Below are 12677 nucleotides of genomic sequence, written 5' to 3'. Positions count from 1 at the left end.
TTCAATACCTGGTTGGGGAACTAAGATCCCATATGCCACAGAGCGACTAAGCTTACATGCGTGCGTGCTAAGTCGAGTCTGACTCTTTGCGACCCTAGGGAGCCCACCAGGCTCCTCTGTCCATGGGATTCTCCAGGCAGGCGCTCCTCCAAGGGATCTTCCTGACCCGAGGATCAAACAGGAGTCTCATGTCTCCTCCATTGGCAGGAGGGTTCTTTAATGCCAGTACCACCTGGGAAGCCCAACTAAGTCCATGAGCCACAGCTAAGATCCAGCACACCCAAATAAACAAATAGTTTTAAAAAGCAGAATTCTCTTACCAGCTAGTGATAAATGGAGTTATTTCCCCTCAGATCTATGTCAGTGGAATGCTCAGTGGTCATAGATGTTTCTTCGTAAGGCAACAAGGACTTTTTCATGGTCTCTTGGTTTAATTTTTTTTTTAAAGAAGCTTCTATAAACACACCAGTTCAGAACTAAAAGAAAGAGAATAGAAGTTCCAACAGCCTGATTGGAAAAGTGTGGAAATCACCAGGGACCATATCCACAGAGCTAGCTGGGCCCAAGCATGCTCTGGGCTTTAGTCCCCTCTGGGGCTCTGAGGGCACTCTGGGTGGGCCTGCCCCCACCCCCGAGCCCTCCACACACATACTTTTTCTTCCCAGAAGGGATTGTGCCCAGTATAAAATAAAAGAACTAGAATAAGCAAGGAGGGGAAAAATTTTTTTTTGAAGAATCAGAACTCTCTGTTCTTCTCTTCTGCCCAGACTTGTTTGATTCCTTCCTTGTTATTTCTGGAAAAAGTGCTGTCGTCACCATCTCTTCCCAAGTGCGTTACTTTACTCTGTCTTAAGGGAAGGAATGTATTTCTCCAAGCCGAAAATAAAAATGCCTTCAGTCCCTATTCACCCAGATTTGCCTGATGTCAGCTGAAATCATTCATCATTCTCTCGACAAGTTTTGATGGGCAAATTTTTCTTCACATGAAAGGTACCTGGACCCTTGGTTTCCAGTTTCACTTCATGTGGCAAAAAATAATGAGCATAAAAACCTGTGGGTTTATGTTTCTACTAGGGCTTTTTCTGTCTTTTTTTTTTTTAAGTTTTGCCACCGGCTGTGTTGTGACTGGAGAAAACGTCAAGTGCTTCTGCAAACCTGGATACACAGGAACACGCTGTGAAAGGTGGGTGCCACCCTCCCCTGTGCCCGCCTTCTCACCTCCTCCCCATCTCACAGGTGGGGTGGGCTCTGCGGGCAGGCTGCTGCAGGCACCCTGGGTGTGGGTGGGGCTCAGAGATGGGGTGGGGCCTCTGGTTTCTCTGAGGCTGGGAAAAGGTCTCTTGGGAAAAACACAAGACTGTCACTTCATAAATCATTAACTTCCTTCTCTTCCTTGGTTTGTACATGTGGAAATTTGAGAATTAGGGCCGATATGTCATAGTCCTATACACTCTAGCAAACACCCCTGTATGCCCATGTGCTTACATATATGCCTACATACCCCCACTCCCACGCACACTCCTGCATGCCCCTACCCAGACATATATCTACATACTCCTACCACCATCGAAACTCAAACTTCTGTCCCCAAATATACACATCCAAACATGCAACTCTATATACTCCCACACATGCACGCATATCCACAGCCCTAGATTTGCCTACACACACACCCCTGTTAATGCACACACGACATTATGAACACTGGCAGGACAGTCTGTGTCTCACCCATTTCTGAATCCCTTAGTGCCTAGTGAGCTGCTATTCATATAATAGGTGTTTAATAATGTTTGGGAAACAAAAGAATACATGTTACAGAATGGAAGGTATGTACTTGATTATAAACGCTGCAGAGCCAAGCTTGCATTTTTCCTGAACAATATTTCATAATTAGCTATTCTGCCCACTTATTGTGAAGGGTACGAAAGATACTTGTCATCTAGACAGGAAGAGAGCATACACATACATTTATATCTGGGAAAGTAACAGTAAAATGAATCATACGGATAACATTTTAAAATTTAAAATAACTATCATAAGATCAGTAATTAATTATAAAAAGTGTTATAAATTATGAAAACGATGTAAGACAGGTACATATGTGCTAAGTTGTTTCAGTTGTGTCTGACTCTTTGCAACCCCATGGGGTTGCAAGGCTTTCTGCCAGGCTCCTCTGTCCATGGGGATTCTCCAGGCAAAAATACTGGGATGGGTTGCCATGCCCTCCTCCAAGGGGATCTTCCCGACCCAGGGATCAAACCCATGTCTCTTACTATCTCCTGCATTGGCAGGCAGGTTCTTTACTGCTAGTGCCACCTGGGAATCCCCATAAAATAGGTGTGCCAAAAGCTAATAAGGCAAAAAACTAGTAAGTACCACACCCTTACAGTTGCCCTGTGCTCACGCCTGCCCACCGACAGTGGTGTTCATAGTTATTCTGCCTACAGAAAACCATGGTTAAAACTTGCTGAAGGGAATTCGCTGATGGTCCCCTGGTTGTACTGCAAGGGACACAGGTTCAGTCCCTAACTGGGGAACTAATATTCCACATGCAGCCCCCCCAGAAAAGTTGTTATATGTTCCTACATGTCAGTTCTATATGCACAGACTTTTTCTTTAACAATAATGTAGATTTCAGTTTTGATTTTTGTTTTGACTTATTTTCTCATTTAATTATATATTAGTAATCTGTTCCTTGCAGGGTGCCCTGGTGGCTCAGATAGTTAAGAATCTGCCTGCAATGCAGGAGACCCAGGTTCAATCCCTGGGTCAGAAAGATTCCCTGGAGAAAGAAATGTCAACCCGCTCCAGTCTTCTTGCCCAGATAATCCCATGGAGAGAGGGAGCCTGGTGGGCTACAGTCCATGGGGTCGCAAAGAGTCAGACGTGACTGAGTGGCTAACACTTTCATTTTCAGTCTGTTTCCATAATAATAAGTATTCATTGATAACATCATGTCAGGGCCAGGAAGTTCCACTTAAGTTCCATCATCCCCCCGACTCTTAGCCTTGGAGAAAGTTGGATATAAATGTTTATACCTATTTTGGTTTTTCGGTTTTATATCACCACACTGTGAGGGATATGGGATCTTAGCTCCCCGATAAGGGATTGAACCCATCCCCCCTGCATTGGGAGGATGAAATCTTAACCACTGGACCCCCAGGGAAATCCCTGTTTGTGAACTTTAGTGGTTTTACTTCTTAACTTCAAATCTCGATGTTAGTGAAATATTGAAACCTCGCCTTTTTTATGGTGTTGCTTCTCACATGGCAAATAGACTTAGGGTCAACATATAGGACAAAAATTGACCAGAGCTCAAATAACCTTGGCTATTCCAGTATTCTGTGTCTCCATAATCCAGGGGGACCATGCTGCATGAAATGTGCACAGCATCTGGCTTCATCTAGAACTGTACTCTGTAGAGGGAAGCGTTCATGTGAGGAGAGGCAGAGGGAGACCAGCCCAGCTGGAGGGAGAGCAGGCTCACATCCCTCGTGTTATGCTCACCACAGGATGTGTGCTCGCAGACTGGTGGGGACACAGATTCCCATACGCTCATGCCCTCATCCCTCTTTGCCTGGGTCCCGTTAGATGAATTCACTGAAGCTTCTCCAGGGGATCTCACCAACCCAGGGATTGTACCCAGGTCTCCCGCATTGCAGGCGGATTCTTTACCAACTGAGCCACCAGGGAAGGCATTCACTGAAGCTAAATGTGTATGAAGTTTCTGTATGGACTTGGGGATTTGTACATTTTGTTTGGTTCTTGTGCCATTATCACTTCTGAATCATTTCTGAAACTATAAAATGACTGACTGGTTGGTTGAGCCAGATTCCCTCCATAACCCTTACTTAAATTTTTTCCTGGACTATTCTGGCATATTGTTTTTCTGGATAACTTTAGAAGAGTTTTACCAAATTAAAAAACACACACACACACAAAATCAATTCAACTGAATTTTATCGTAAGGGGGGCTACTGTGGACTAGGGGTATCTGAAACATTTTATGGACAAGGTGGGACTTACGTAGGTCAAGGGAATGGCTAGAGCCCAGTGGAGCTGGGAGGTGGAGCTGGAAGACAGCTCAGGTCAGGGAAGTAATGTAAGCAAGTCAAAGGGCCTCGAGGGCACCTGCCATGAGTGGAAGAGGGGACACCCTTTTTATGGGCATCAGCTGAGGGTCTGGACACTATCCCATGGTAAAAAGGAGCAATTCAAATTTTTTCTGTTTTTCATTTCTGCAAAGGGAACCTAGCTCACGTTTGCCTCACATCTATTAGTCATTCTTTCCATCCCAGTATCTGCCTGGCACTGTGCTGAGCATTAGAGACACAGGAGGAACCAGAGCACAGACTCTGCCCTCAGGGGTTTTCTAGTCTAGTGGTGAATAGGCATACAAAGGGCTGTTGAAATAGAGAAAGTGAAAGTGTTAATCGCTCAGTCGTGTCCGACTCTTTGTGACCCCATGAACTGTAGCCCACCAGGCTCCTCTGTCCATGGGATGCTCCAGGTAAGAATCCTGGAGCAGGTTGCCATTCCCTTCTCCAGGGGATCTTCCCAACATAGGTCTCCTATATTGCAGGTGAATTCTTTACAGCCTAAGTCACCAGGGTTAGCCCTAAAACAGAGGGAACTGGGCTAAATCAGGCTGCAACAGGAGGGGCATCCCACTAGGACTGAAGGGGGAAGGACGGAAGGGGCAGCCACCCTGAGTGAGACAGGAAAGATGGGTAGTGTGGGGAGTGGGCCTGGAAGGATCTTCCAGGCTCCATGATTTGAAAGCTATGGGGCATCTGGGAGAGGCTTCCTAATTTAATGCTCCATACAGTTCCTCACAAACAGTGAAGTGGAAAACAGCACCAGTCTGGACATCCATTTGGCAGGCAGCTGATTGGAAAAGGGAAATTTTTAATTAACAGTAGTCTCAGCTTAGGTTTGTTACATTTGATCATACATCAAGGAAGCAAGTATTGTTTAAAAAAGAAACAAAACTTTTCCATCACTAAAAATTTTTCTATCGCTTCTCAGCCTTTTGGCTAACATCAAGTGTAAAAAACTTTTCTACAGTTTAATGCCATTTTAATGTCAGATTTTCTCGCTTGTTAGACATTTATTGAGCACCCACTCTGTGCCAGGCTGCCAGGCATCATCAGCCACTCGTGGTTAGCTCTGCAATGATAAATACAAGTACAGTGTGGAGTGAAGAATAAAGATGTATGCAAGAGAGCTGGACAGAGGTTGGGGGAAGGGCAGGGAAGGGTTCCCAGCTCACATTCCAGACCATCCCCCCTACCCCCCCGCCAACCTCATGCTCTGGGACAAGTTTCTCCCTCAGCTGTTCAGAGCCACAGATGACAGAAGCTCTCTCGGTTCTTCATTTGCTGTACCAATGTCATCTATGAAATCAGGAAGTTTTACTTTAGTCCATTGTGTTTAGCCACTACCATGGCTAAATAAGAAGAAAGGCACCAGTTCAGTTCAGTCGCTCAGTCGTGTCCGACTCTTTGGGACCCCGTGAACCGTAACATGCCAGGCCTCCCTGTCTACCACCAACTCCCGGAGTCCACCCAAACCCATGTCCATTGAGTCGGTGATGCCATCCAACCATCTCATCCTCTGTCATCCCCTTCTCCTCCTGCCCTCAATCTTTCCCAGCATCAGAATCTTTTCAAATTACCTTACTTAAAAGTTACATAAATATTCCAGAAATTTTATTCTGCTTTGCAAGATTAAGGAAGAAGCAGAATAAAATTTCTGGAATATTTATGTAACTTTTAAGTAAGGTATTTTGTAAATATGTATCTTTTACGTAGAAAGTTTAGATACAAGTGAGACACCTGAAGAAAAAGTATTTTAAAACGAGATCTTTTGGGTAGCGTGGTTAGGAGGCAGAATATGGGGCTGGCCACTTCAAGGAAAGCCCTATTATTAGGACAGCCTGCTTAGTAGACTTGGATAAGCCACCTCAACTTAGTTACCTTCCTGATAATTAGGGAATACATGGGTTCTCTACTTCCTATCCACTTTCTGAAATGTAGTCATTCCAAATGATACCAGTTAATACATACATACCATTACATGAATATTTTCATCATGTCTTAAAATGGTAGTAGCTGCCTTTTACTGAGTGTCTGTTATATGCAGGCATTGTACTAGATTCTTTACTGCTTTATCTTTTATCTTATATCCACCCACCAAAGTAGATATGGTTAGTACAATTTTTCATTCATTCATTCAGCATGTATTTATATCTGATACCTAATATGTGCCCAGGCACTGTCCCAGGTGCTAAGGATGTATCAGTGAGCAAAACAGCCTCCCAAAATCACATCCTCATGGAGCTTACATTTTTATAAGAGGAATAGATGAAGAAGTGGAAGCTTGTGGGGTTCAGATAAGCCCAAGATTACACGCACGGTGATGAAGCAGGAGTCCATGCAGCCAGATCTGACTGACTCCAAACCTGTGTCCTTTGCACTACATCACCAGTTTATCCACTGGAAAAGCATATTTAAATTGCCTGGAAATTCTTTGATACAAAGCTTAAATTTGGGTTGCATGCCTGCTCAGTCGCTTCAGTCATGTCCAACTGTTTGTGACCCCATAGACAGTAGCCTGCCAGGCTTCTCTCTGTGGGATTCTCCAGACACGAATGCTGGAGTGAGTTGCCATTTCTTCCGCCAGGGAATCTTTCACCCCTGGGATCGAACCCTTGTCTCCTAGGTCTCCTGCATTGGCAGGCAGAATTCTTTACCACTAGTGCCACATGGGTAGCCCTAAATTTTGGGAAGAGAGTCAAATGCCTTATTTCCTTGATTCTGTCAGTTCCACTGATAATAAGACAACACACACATACCAACTTAATGACAATTGGGGGAGGGTAATAGAGTGGAAGTGGAACTTTGCTAATGAACAGAAATATTTTGATTTACCTCCCAGTTCCAGAAACATTAACATGGGTTTGTTTTGTTGTTTGAGAAAAGTAGAAACTCACCATCAAGGAAATATGATCTTTTAACTTATAAATACGGAACTGACATCTCATCACTAAATCATCTAGAATAATAAGGCCTCAGGCCAAGGTAGCAGCTGTAACTGCTCAGTTATTTAAGCGCCTTATGTACATCACTGCAGTAATTAGTGCAAATAAATATGAATTATTCAGGGTTGGAATAGTACAATAAGAAATATTAATAAAATCCCCCTTTATGCAAAAAATTGAAATTGTATGAATTTTCCTTTTTTTACCTTTGAGGAAATTAGCTGTAAATTAAGCAGTATGTAATTGTGTGATATCTTCAGAAATTCAGCTCTTGCATAAAATTCACCCATCCCTAATTTCCATACTGGTCAGACTACTGACTCCTGTTTGTGTTTTGTTCATCTGCCATTTGGCTGTAGGTATGTCATTTGTGTGTCAAGGGGGAAGGGAGAACTCTCTGCCTGCCTCCCACCCTCACCATTCCCATTCAAGTCACAAATATCTCGACTGAGATACATTCACTCATGCAAATCTATGTCAGCCTTTTCTCCCACAGGGCTACGATATCCCAAACAGGGAACTGGAAGTTGAGAAAACTGGGTGGAGTCAATGACTCATTCTTTGGGTGTTTCCTCTCTTTTTCTGTATTCTGTGTAGGTGTGCTCCCGGATATTTTGGAAATCCCCAGAAATTTGGAGGCAGCTGCCAGCCATGCAATTGTAACAGCAACGGCCAGTTGGGCAGTTGTGACCCCCTGAACGGAGGTAAGATCAACTCACACCTCTGTTAACCTACCTTTATCAAACTGGTATATCACAGCAGGCAAAGAAGCCAAACAGACCTTTTCAGGAAGCATGCACACAACTGCACGGAACAAATTGTGCCCTTGTTTTGACAAAGTTGGGAATGCTTAGGTAGTACTCACAGCTTTGATGAATAACTTAACTTCAAGTAGGTTTTTTTTTTAAGGTAAATTGTTTTTTAAAACTTCTTTAATTATAGCCCAAACAACTTTAGACCCTATTTTCAGTGATTTTGGTGAGATCTCTCTTTGCCATTATAAGGTTATTCTCTCATCAGCTTCCTTTGTGTGTGTATCTGAAGAATTCAAAGTGCTCTTCTCCTAAAGCAGTAACTGTTCTAGAATGTGAGTGTATAATTGAGATTTTACCTACCAGGAAAAAGACATTAACTGGAAGTTAGTATAGATGGATTAGGAGAAAAAGGAAGCTGGGGAAAAAAGAGAGAGTCTCCATTTCCTTCTTTGAAGGAAAATATTTGTTGTCGTTCAGTCGCTAAGTCGTGTCCAGCTGCAGCACGCCAGGCTTCCCAGTCCACTGTCTCCTGGAGTTTGCTCAGACTCTTGTCTGTTGTGTCAGTGATGGCATCCAACCACCTCATCCTCTGTCTAATGGAGAATATTAATGGATTTATCAGGAATACGCCATTGATATAGTACAATACCAAATCCTTAGATAAAATCTCTCATGTTATAGACAAGGTAAAGAACTACACCCTGGATGCATGGGTTAGATCTGCTCAAATGACTGTTCCCAAAGGACTGCAGAGTAAATGACTCCTTGTCAGTCTAGGATGAGGTGCCTGCGGTCACTTTTTGGGGCTTCGTGTGAGCTCCATCTTGTCCAATATCATTGACCTGAATGGAAATATAGAAGGCCTGCCCACTCAGTTATCAGATGACGCAAAGTTGGAGGAGCCGGAAAACACCTACTATGACACATTTAGAATAAAACAGGTCCTCAGCAGCCTAGAGTAAGGGGCCAGTTCTAACCAGACAAAATTATGTTGAGGCTTGCATGTGGTCAGTCCTGTAGTGCTAAGTGAGTCACGGCTAAGGTTTCAATCGGTGGTGAGTTTGATATGAATCAAGAGAGTGACATGGCCCCTTAGACGCCTTGTACTGCCTCCACCGAGTTCTGGTGTCCAGAACCAGGTGGCTTACTGTTCCCTGGTCCGCTGCCCATGCAGGTCCTCCGTGGGGGGTGGGGGGGTGGGGGTTTGTCTTTACAAAGCAGTAGACACGCTTCAGAAAGACAGTGAGGCTGTGAAGGGACCTGTAGCCCTGTGGAGAGGGCAGTGGAGAGTGGACTTGGAAAGGACAGATCTGAAATGGGCATGTGTGGGAGAAGGGTGGGTCTCGTTCTATGTGACTTAAGCACTGGAACTATCGTAAATCATTCCAAATAGGAAGTGTCAGATGTTTAAGGATGAAAAGGACTGGCTTGAAAGGAGATGAGTTCTACTGTCTCTGGAGGTCCTTGGAGGTGTTCAGGAGAAGTTTCAACATCAAACACATCATGCATTGAGAGGGATGCCTTTTCAAGCCTCCTTGTCCCTCCTCTAATAACAAAAATAAGCAACCTGAAATGAGGATGGTAATTATTTGTTCCTCGAATGGAATAAAATGTTCACACATGAGACACATTTGTCCCTGTGGGATTCCCTCCCCCGACCCCTTTTTCATTCATTCTTTTTTTTTTTCTACCTAGTAACAGATTCCTTGGTGGTCAAAACTCATACTTGTTGAGAAAATTGCACTGATAAATCAGTCCTCCTCATAAGTCAAGTTCCCCATAGACTGTCCAAGGTGCTGTATTTGCAGAAGTCTATGAAGGAAACAAAACCTTGTTTCCTGCCTATAAGGAGTTCACGGTCTAATTGAGGAAATAAGGTGACACAGCTATACGTGTATATTGTTGTTGTTCAGTCACCCAGGCCTGTCTGACTCTTTGTGACCCCATGGACTGCAGCACACCAGGCCTCCCTGTCCCTCACCATCTCCCAGAGTTTGCCCAAGTTCATGTTGATTGCATCCAGTGATGCCACCCAGCCATCTCATCCTCTGACAACCTCTTCTCCTTCTGCCCTCAATCTTTCCCAGCATCAGGAACTTTTCCAATGAGTCTTTTGTTCACATCAGATGACCAAAATACTGGAGCTTCAGTTTTAGCATCAGTCCTTCTTATATATACATGTAAGAGTGAATAAAAGGGTTTTTTAAAAAAAGATGAGTAAGAGAAACCTATGATTACATATAATAAAGTATATGCAAATATACACTGGGGACACATTGATTGTCTTTGAGTGGTAGGATCAAGGATAATGTTGTATCATTTTTCTGATCTTTCCAAATTTTCCATAGTAAACTTATATATTTTTTTATGATGAAAAGCAAACATGGTTTAAAACGTATCTGTATACAGACAAAGTGTAGAGTATTGCCTGCCATTGAGAACACACCTGAAAGCCTCCTTGTTGCATGTCTAAGAAAGTCTCGAGTTTAGAGTTTTCCTTTGATGAAGTTAGATGGTTTTTCAGAGGGAAATGAGAGGACATTTCAGTATTAAGGATGCATGGTATGGGGAAAGGAGTAGAAGTTAGTGGAGTGAAGAATATCCAAGGATGACCGTTAGGCTTTCCTGCCTGTAGCTGAGAACCTCAAGATTCAGCATGTGCATGCGATAGTTGGTGAAGCTAGCCCAGTGTGTGTGCATATCTCCCTTATAGCCTCTGTCACACTGTTGTGAAATGTGTCTACCTCCCCCGCAGGACCATTACGTTCCCTGACCATTAAGGAGCATTGAACCCGCGCCTATAGGACAGCAGAGACTCTGTCTTCTATCTTTGTATTCCTGCCCCTAGCACTGGGCCATGGAACTTAGGGAGTCAAAGGCACTCAGTGAGTGTTTATTGAATGTTCTCCAATGATATTGGAAGAGACATCACCAGTTGTATAAGAGGCCATCAAATGAAGGCAACAGTAACAAGTTGAAGTGTTAACTTCATAGGAATCACATGACCCTTTAGAGAGAAGAAACAATATATCATCAGAGAGGCCACAAGAGACCTTCCTGCAGCCAGACTGCTGGGATCCAGGACAGCTGTCAGAACAGTGGCCCCAGGGAAGGAGGGAGAAGGGAAGAGCTGGCGATACTGGGTGGTTGGGTGACTGAAATTTTCTGAAACTAGCTTTCCTAAAAGCCAAGTTTAAAAGTACATGAAGAGTAAGTTTAGGAGCACTGCCTTCTTTGTTTACTCCTCATTTCAGACTGCATAAGCCAGGAACCCAAAGATGGTGGTCCCGGAGAAGAATGTGACGGTGAGTAAAGAAAGTGCCCCCTCCTTTCCAGGTTGTGGGGTTCAGCTTCAGGTCTGTGAACCCCAGACTGTGACATGGGAAAGCACTGGTGGGAGGAGGTGGAAGGAGGGCTGCATGTGTGCTAAGTCGCCTCAGCCATCTCGACTCTGTGCTATCCCATGGGCTGTAACCCACTAGGCTCTTCTGTCCATGGGATTCTCCAGGCAAGAATACTGGAGTGGGTTGCCATGCCCTCCTCCAGCAGGGCTACGTAGGGTCAAATCCAGTCTCTGCCAACTAATATCTGTATGATCTCATGCCAGTGACCTTGCTTCTTCAAGCCTGTTTCATCATTTGCACAATGGTAAAACTGAGGTTGATAGTAACTATATTAACCTCATATAGTTGTTGGAAAAATGCTTATGAATCCCTCATCATGATTCCTTGTAAATAGCAAGCACTCAATAAATAAAAACTATTTATTATTCATTTCCCCACATACAAAATTAGCAACAAGTTGCGTAGGTTCACCATTTATTTGCCCAGTTGTATTGATATACAGTTGACATGCAACATTGTATTAAAGTCTATAACATAATGATTTGATATATGTATAGATTGTGAGATGATCGCCACAATTAGTTAACATCTATCAATTCACACAGTTACACATTTTCTTCTGTGCATTAAGAATTTTTAAGATCTACGTTTTTAGTGATTTTCAAATATATAATAGAGTGTCCTTAACCATAGTCATCATGCTGTACCTTTTACATGCTAAGTTACTTCTCTTGTTTTTTATTTTTTAAAATGTTTTTCTTGGAGTATAGTTGCTTTACAATCTTGTGTTAGTTTCTGCTGTACAATGACATGAATCAGTTATATACATATACATGTATGCTCTCTGCCTTGGGTCTCCCTCCTGCCCTCACCCCATCCACCCCTCTAGGTCATCACAGACACTGAGCTGAGCTCGCTTCACTGTCCGGCAGGTTCCCAGTAGCTAGCTGCTTTGCCCATGGTGGTGTACATGTCAGTGCCACTCCCCAATTCGTCCCACTTTCCCCTCCCCCTCTTTGTCCATTCTCTACATCTGCATCTCTGTACCTGCCCTGCAAATAGGTTCATCTGTACCATTTTTCTAGATTCCACATATATGCGTGAATATACAATATTTGTTTTCCTCTGTAACTGGACATTTGTACCTTTTGATCATCCTCACTCATTCTCCCCACTGCACCATTTCTTTGTCAAATGCTCCCGTCTAGAGATCTCCCTTTTTCAGAATTGCATCCTTCTCTGAGAAGTCCCAGATGGTGATTTCTGCCTGTGATGGGCTATGTGTATATTAACTGGGCTGCTGTGCGGCCCTGGGGCTTGGTCTGCATTCCTGTGGCTCCAGCCTGCAGCACGTGTGCCTCTGATTGTGGCCCCACAGATTGTGACAGCTGTGTGATGACGCTCTTGAACGACCTGGCCACCATGGACGACGAGCTGCGCCTGGTCAAGTCTCAGCTGCAGGGCCTGAGTGTCAGCGCAGGGACCCTGGAGCAGATAAGGCGCTTGGAGACCCAGACCAAGGACTTGAGGGTAAGT

General features: G+C 43.9%; 1 protein-coding gene across 5 annotated transcripts in view; it reads left to right on the top strand.

Moving 5' to 3' along the window:
• LAMA3 (laminin subunit alpha 3) overlaps positions 1-12677 on the top strand; it is a 253721-nt gene that overhangs the window by 184458 nt on the left and 56586 nt on the right. For all 5 annotated transcript variants that reach the window (XM_069569260.1, XM_069569259.1, XM_069569261.1 and 2 more), the window contains 4 exons: positions 1103-1183; positions 7640-7746; positions 11052-11102; positions 12520-12671. In XM_069569260.1, the coding sequence (XP_069425361.1) occupies positions 1103-1183; positions 7640-7746; positions 11052-11102; positions 12520-12671 (391 nt within the window). The remainder of the gene's footprint in view (positions 1-1102; positions 1184-7639; positions 7747-11051; positions 11103-12519; positions 12672-12677) is intronic.

Source organism: Ovis canadensis, chromosome 23 (assembly GCF_042477335.2).
Source record: "Ovis canadensis isolate MfBH-ARS-UI-01 breed Bighorn chromosome 23, ARS-UI_OviCan_v2, whole genome shotgun sequence".
Taxonomy (NCBI): Eukaryota; Metazoa; Chordata; class Mammalia; order Artiodactyla; family Bovidae; genus Ovis; species Ovis canadensis.
Note: the sequence above shows the minus strand (reverse complement) of the source record. Positions and strands in the feature narration are given on the sequence as shown.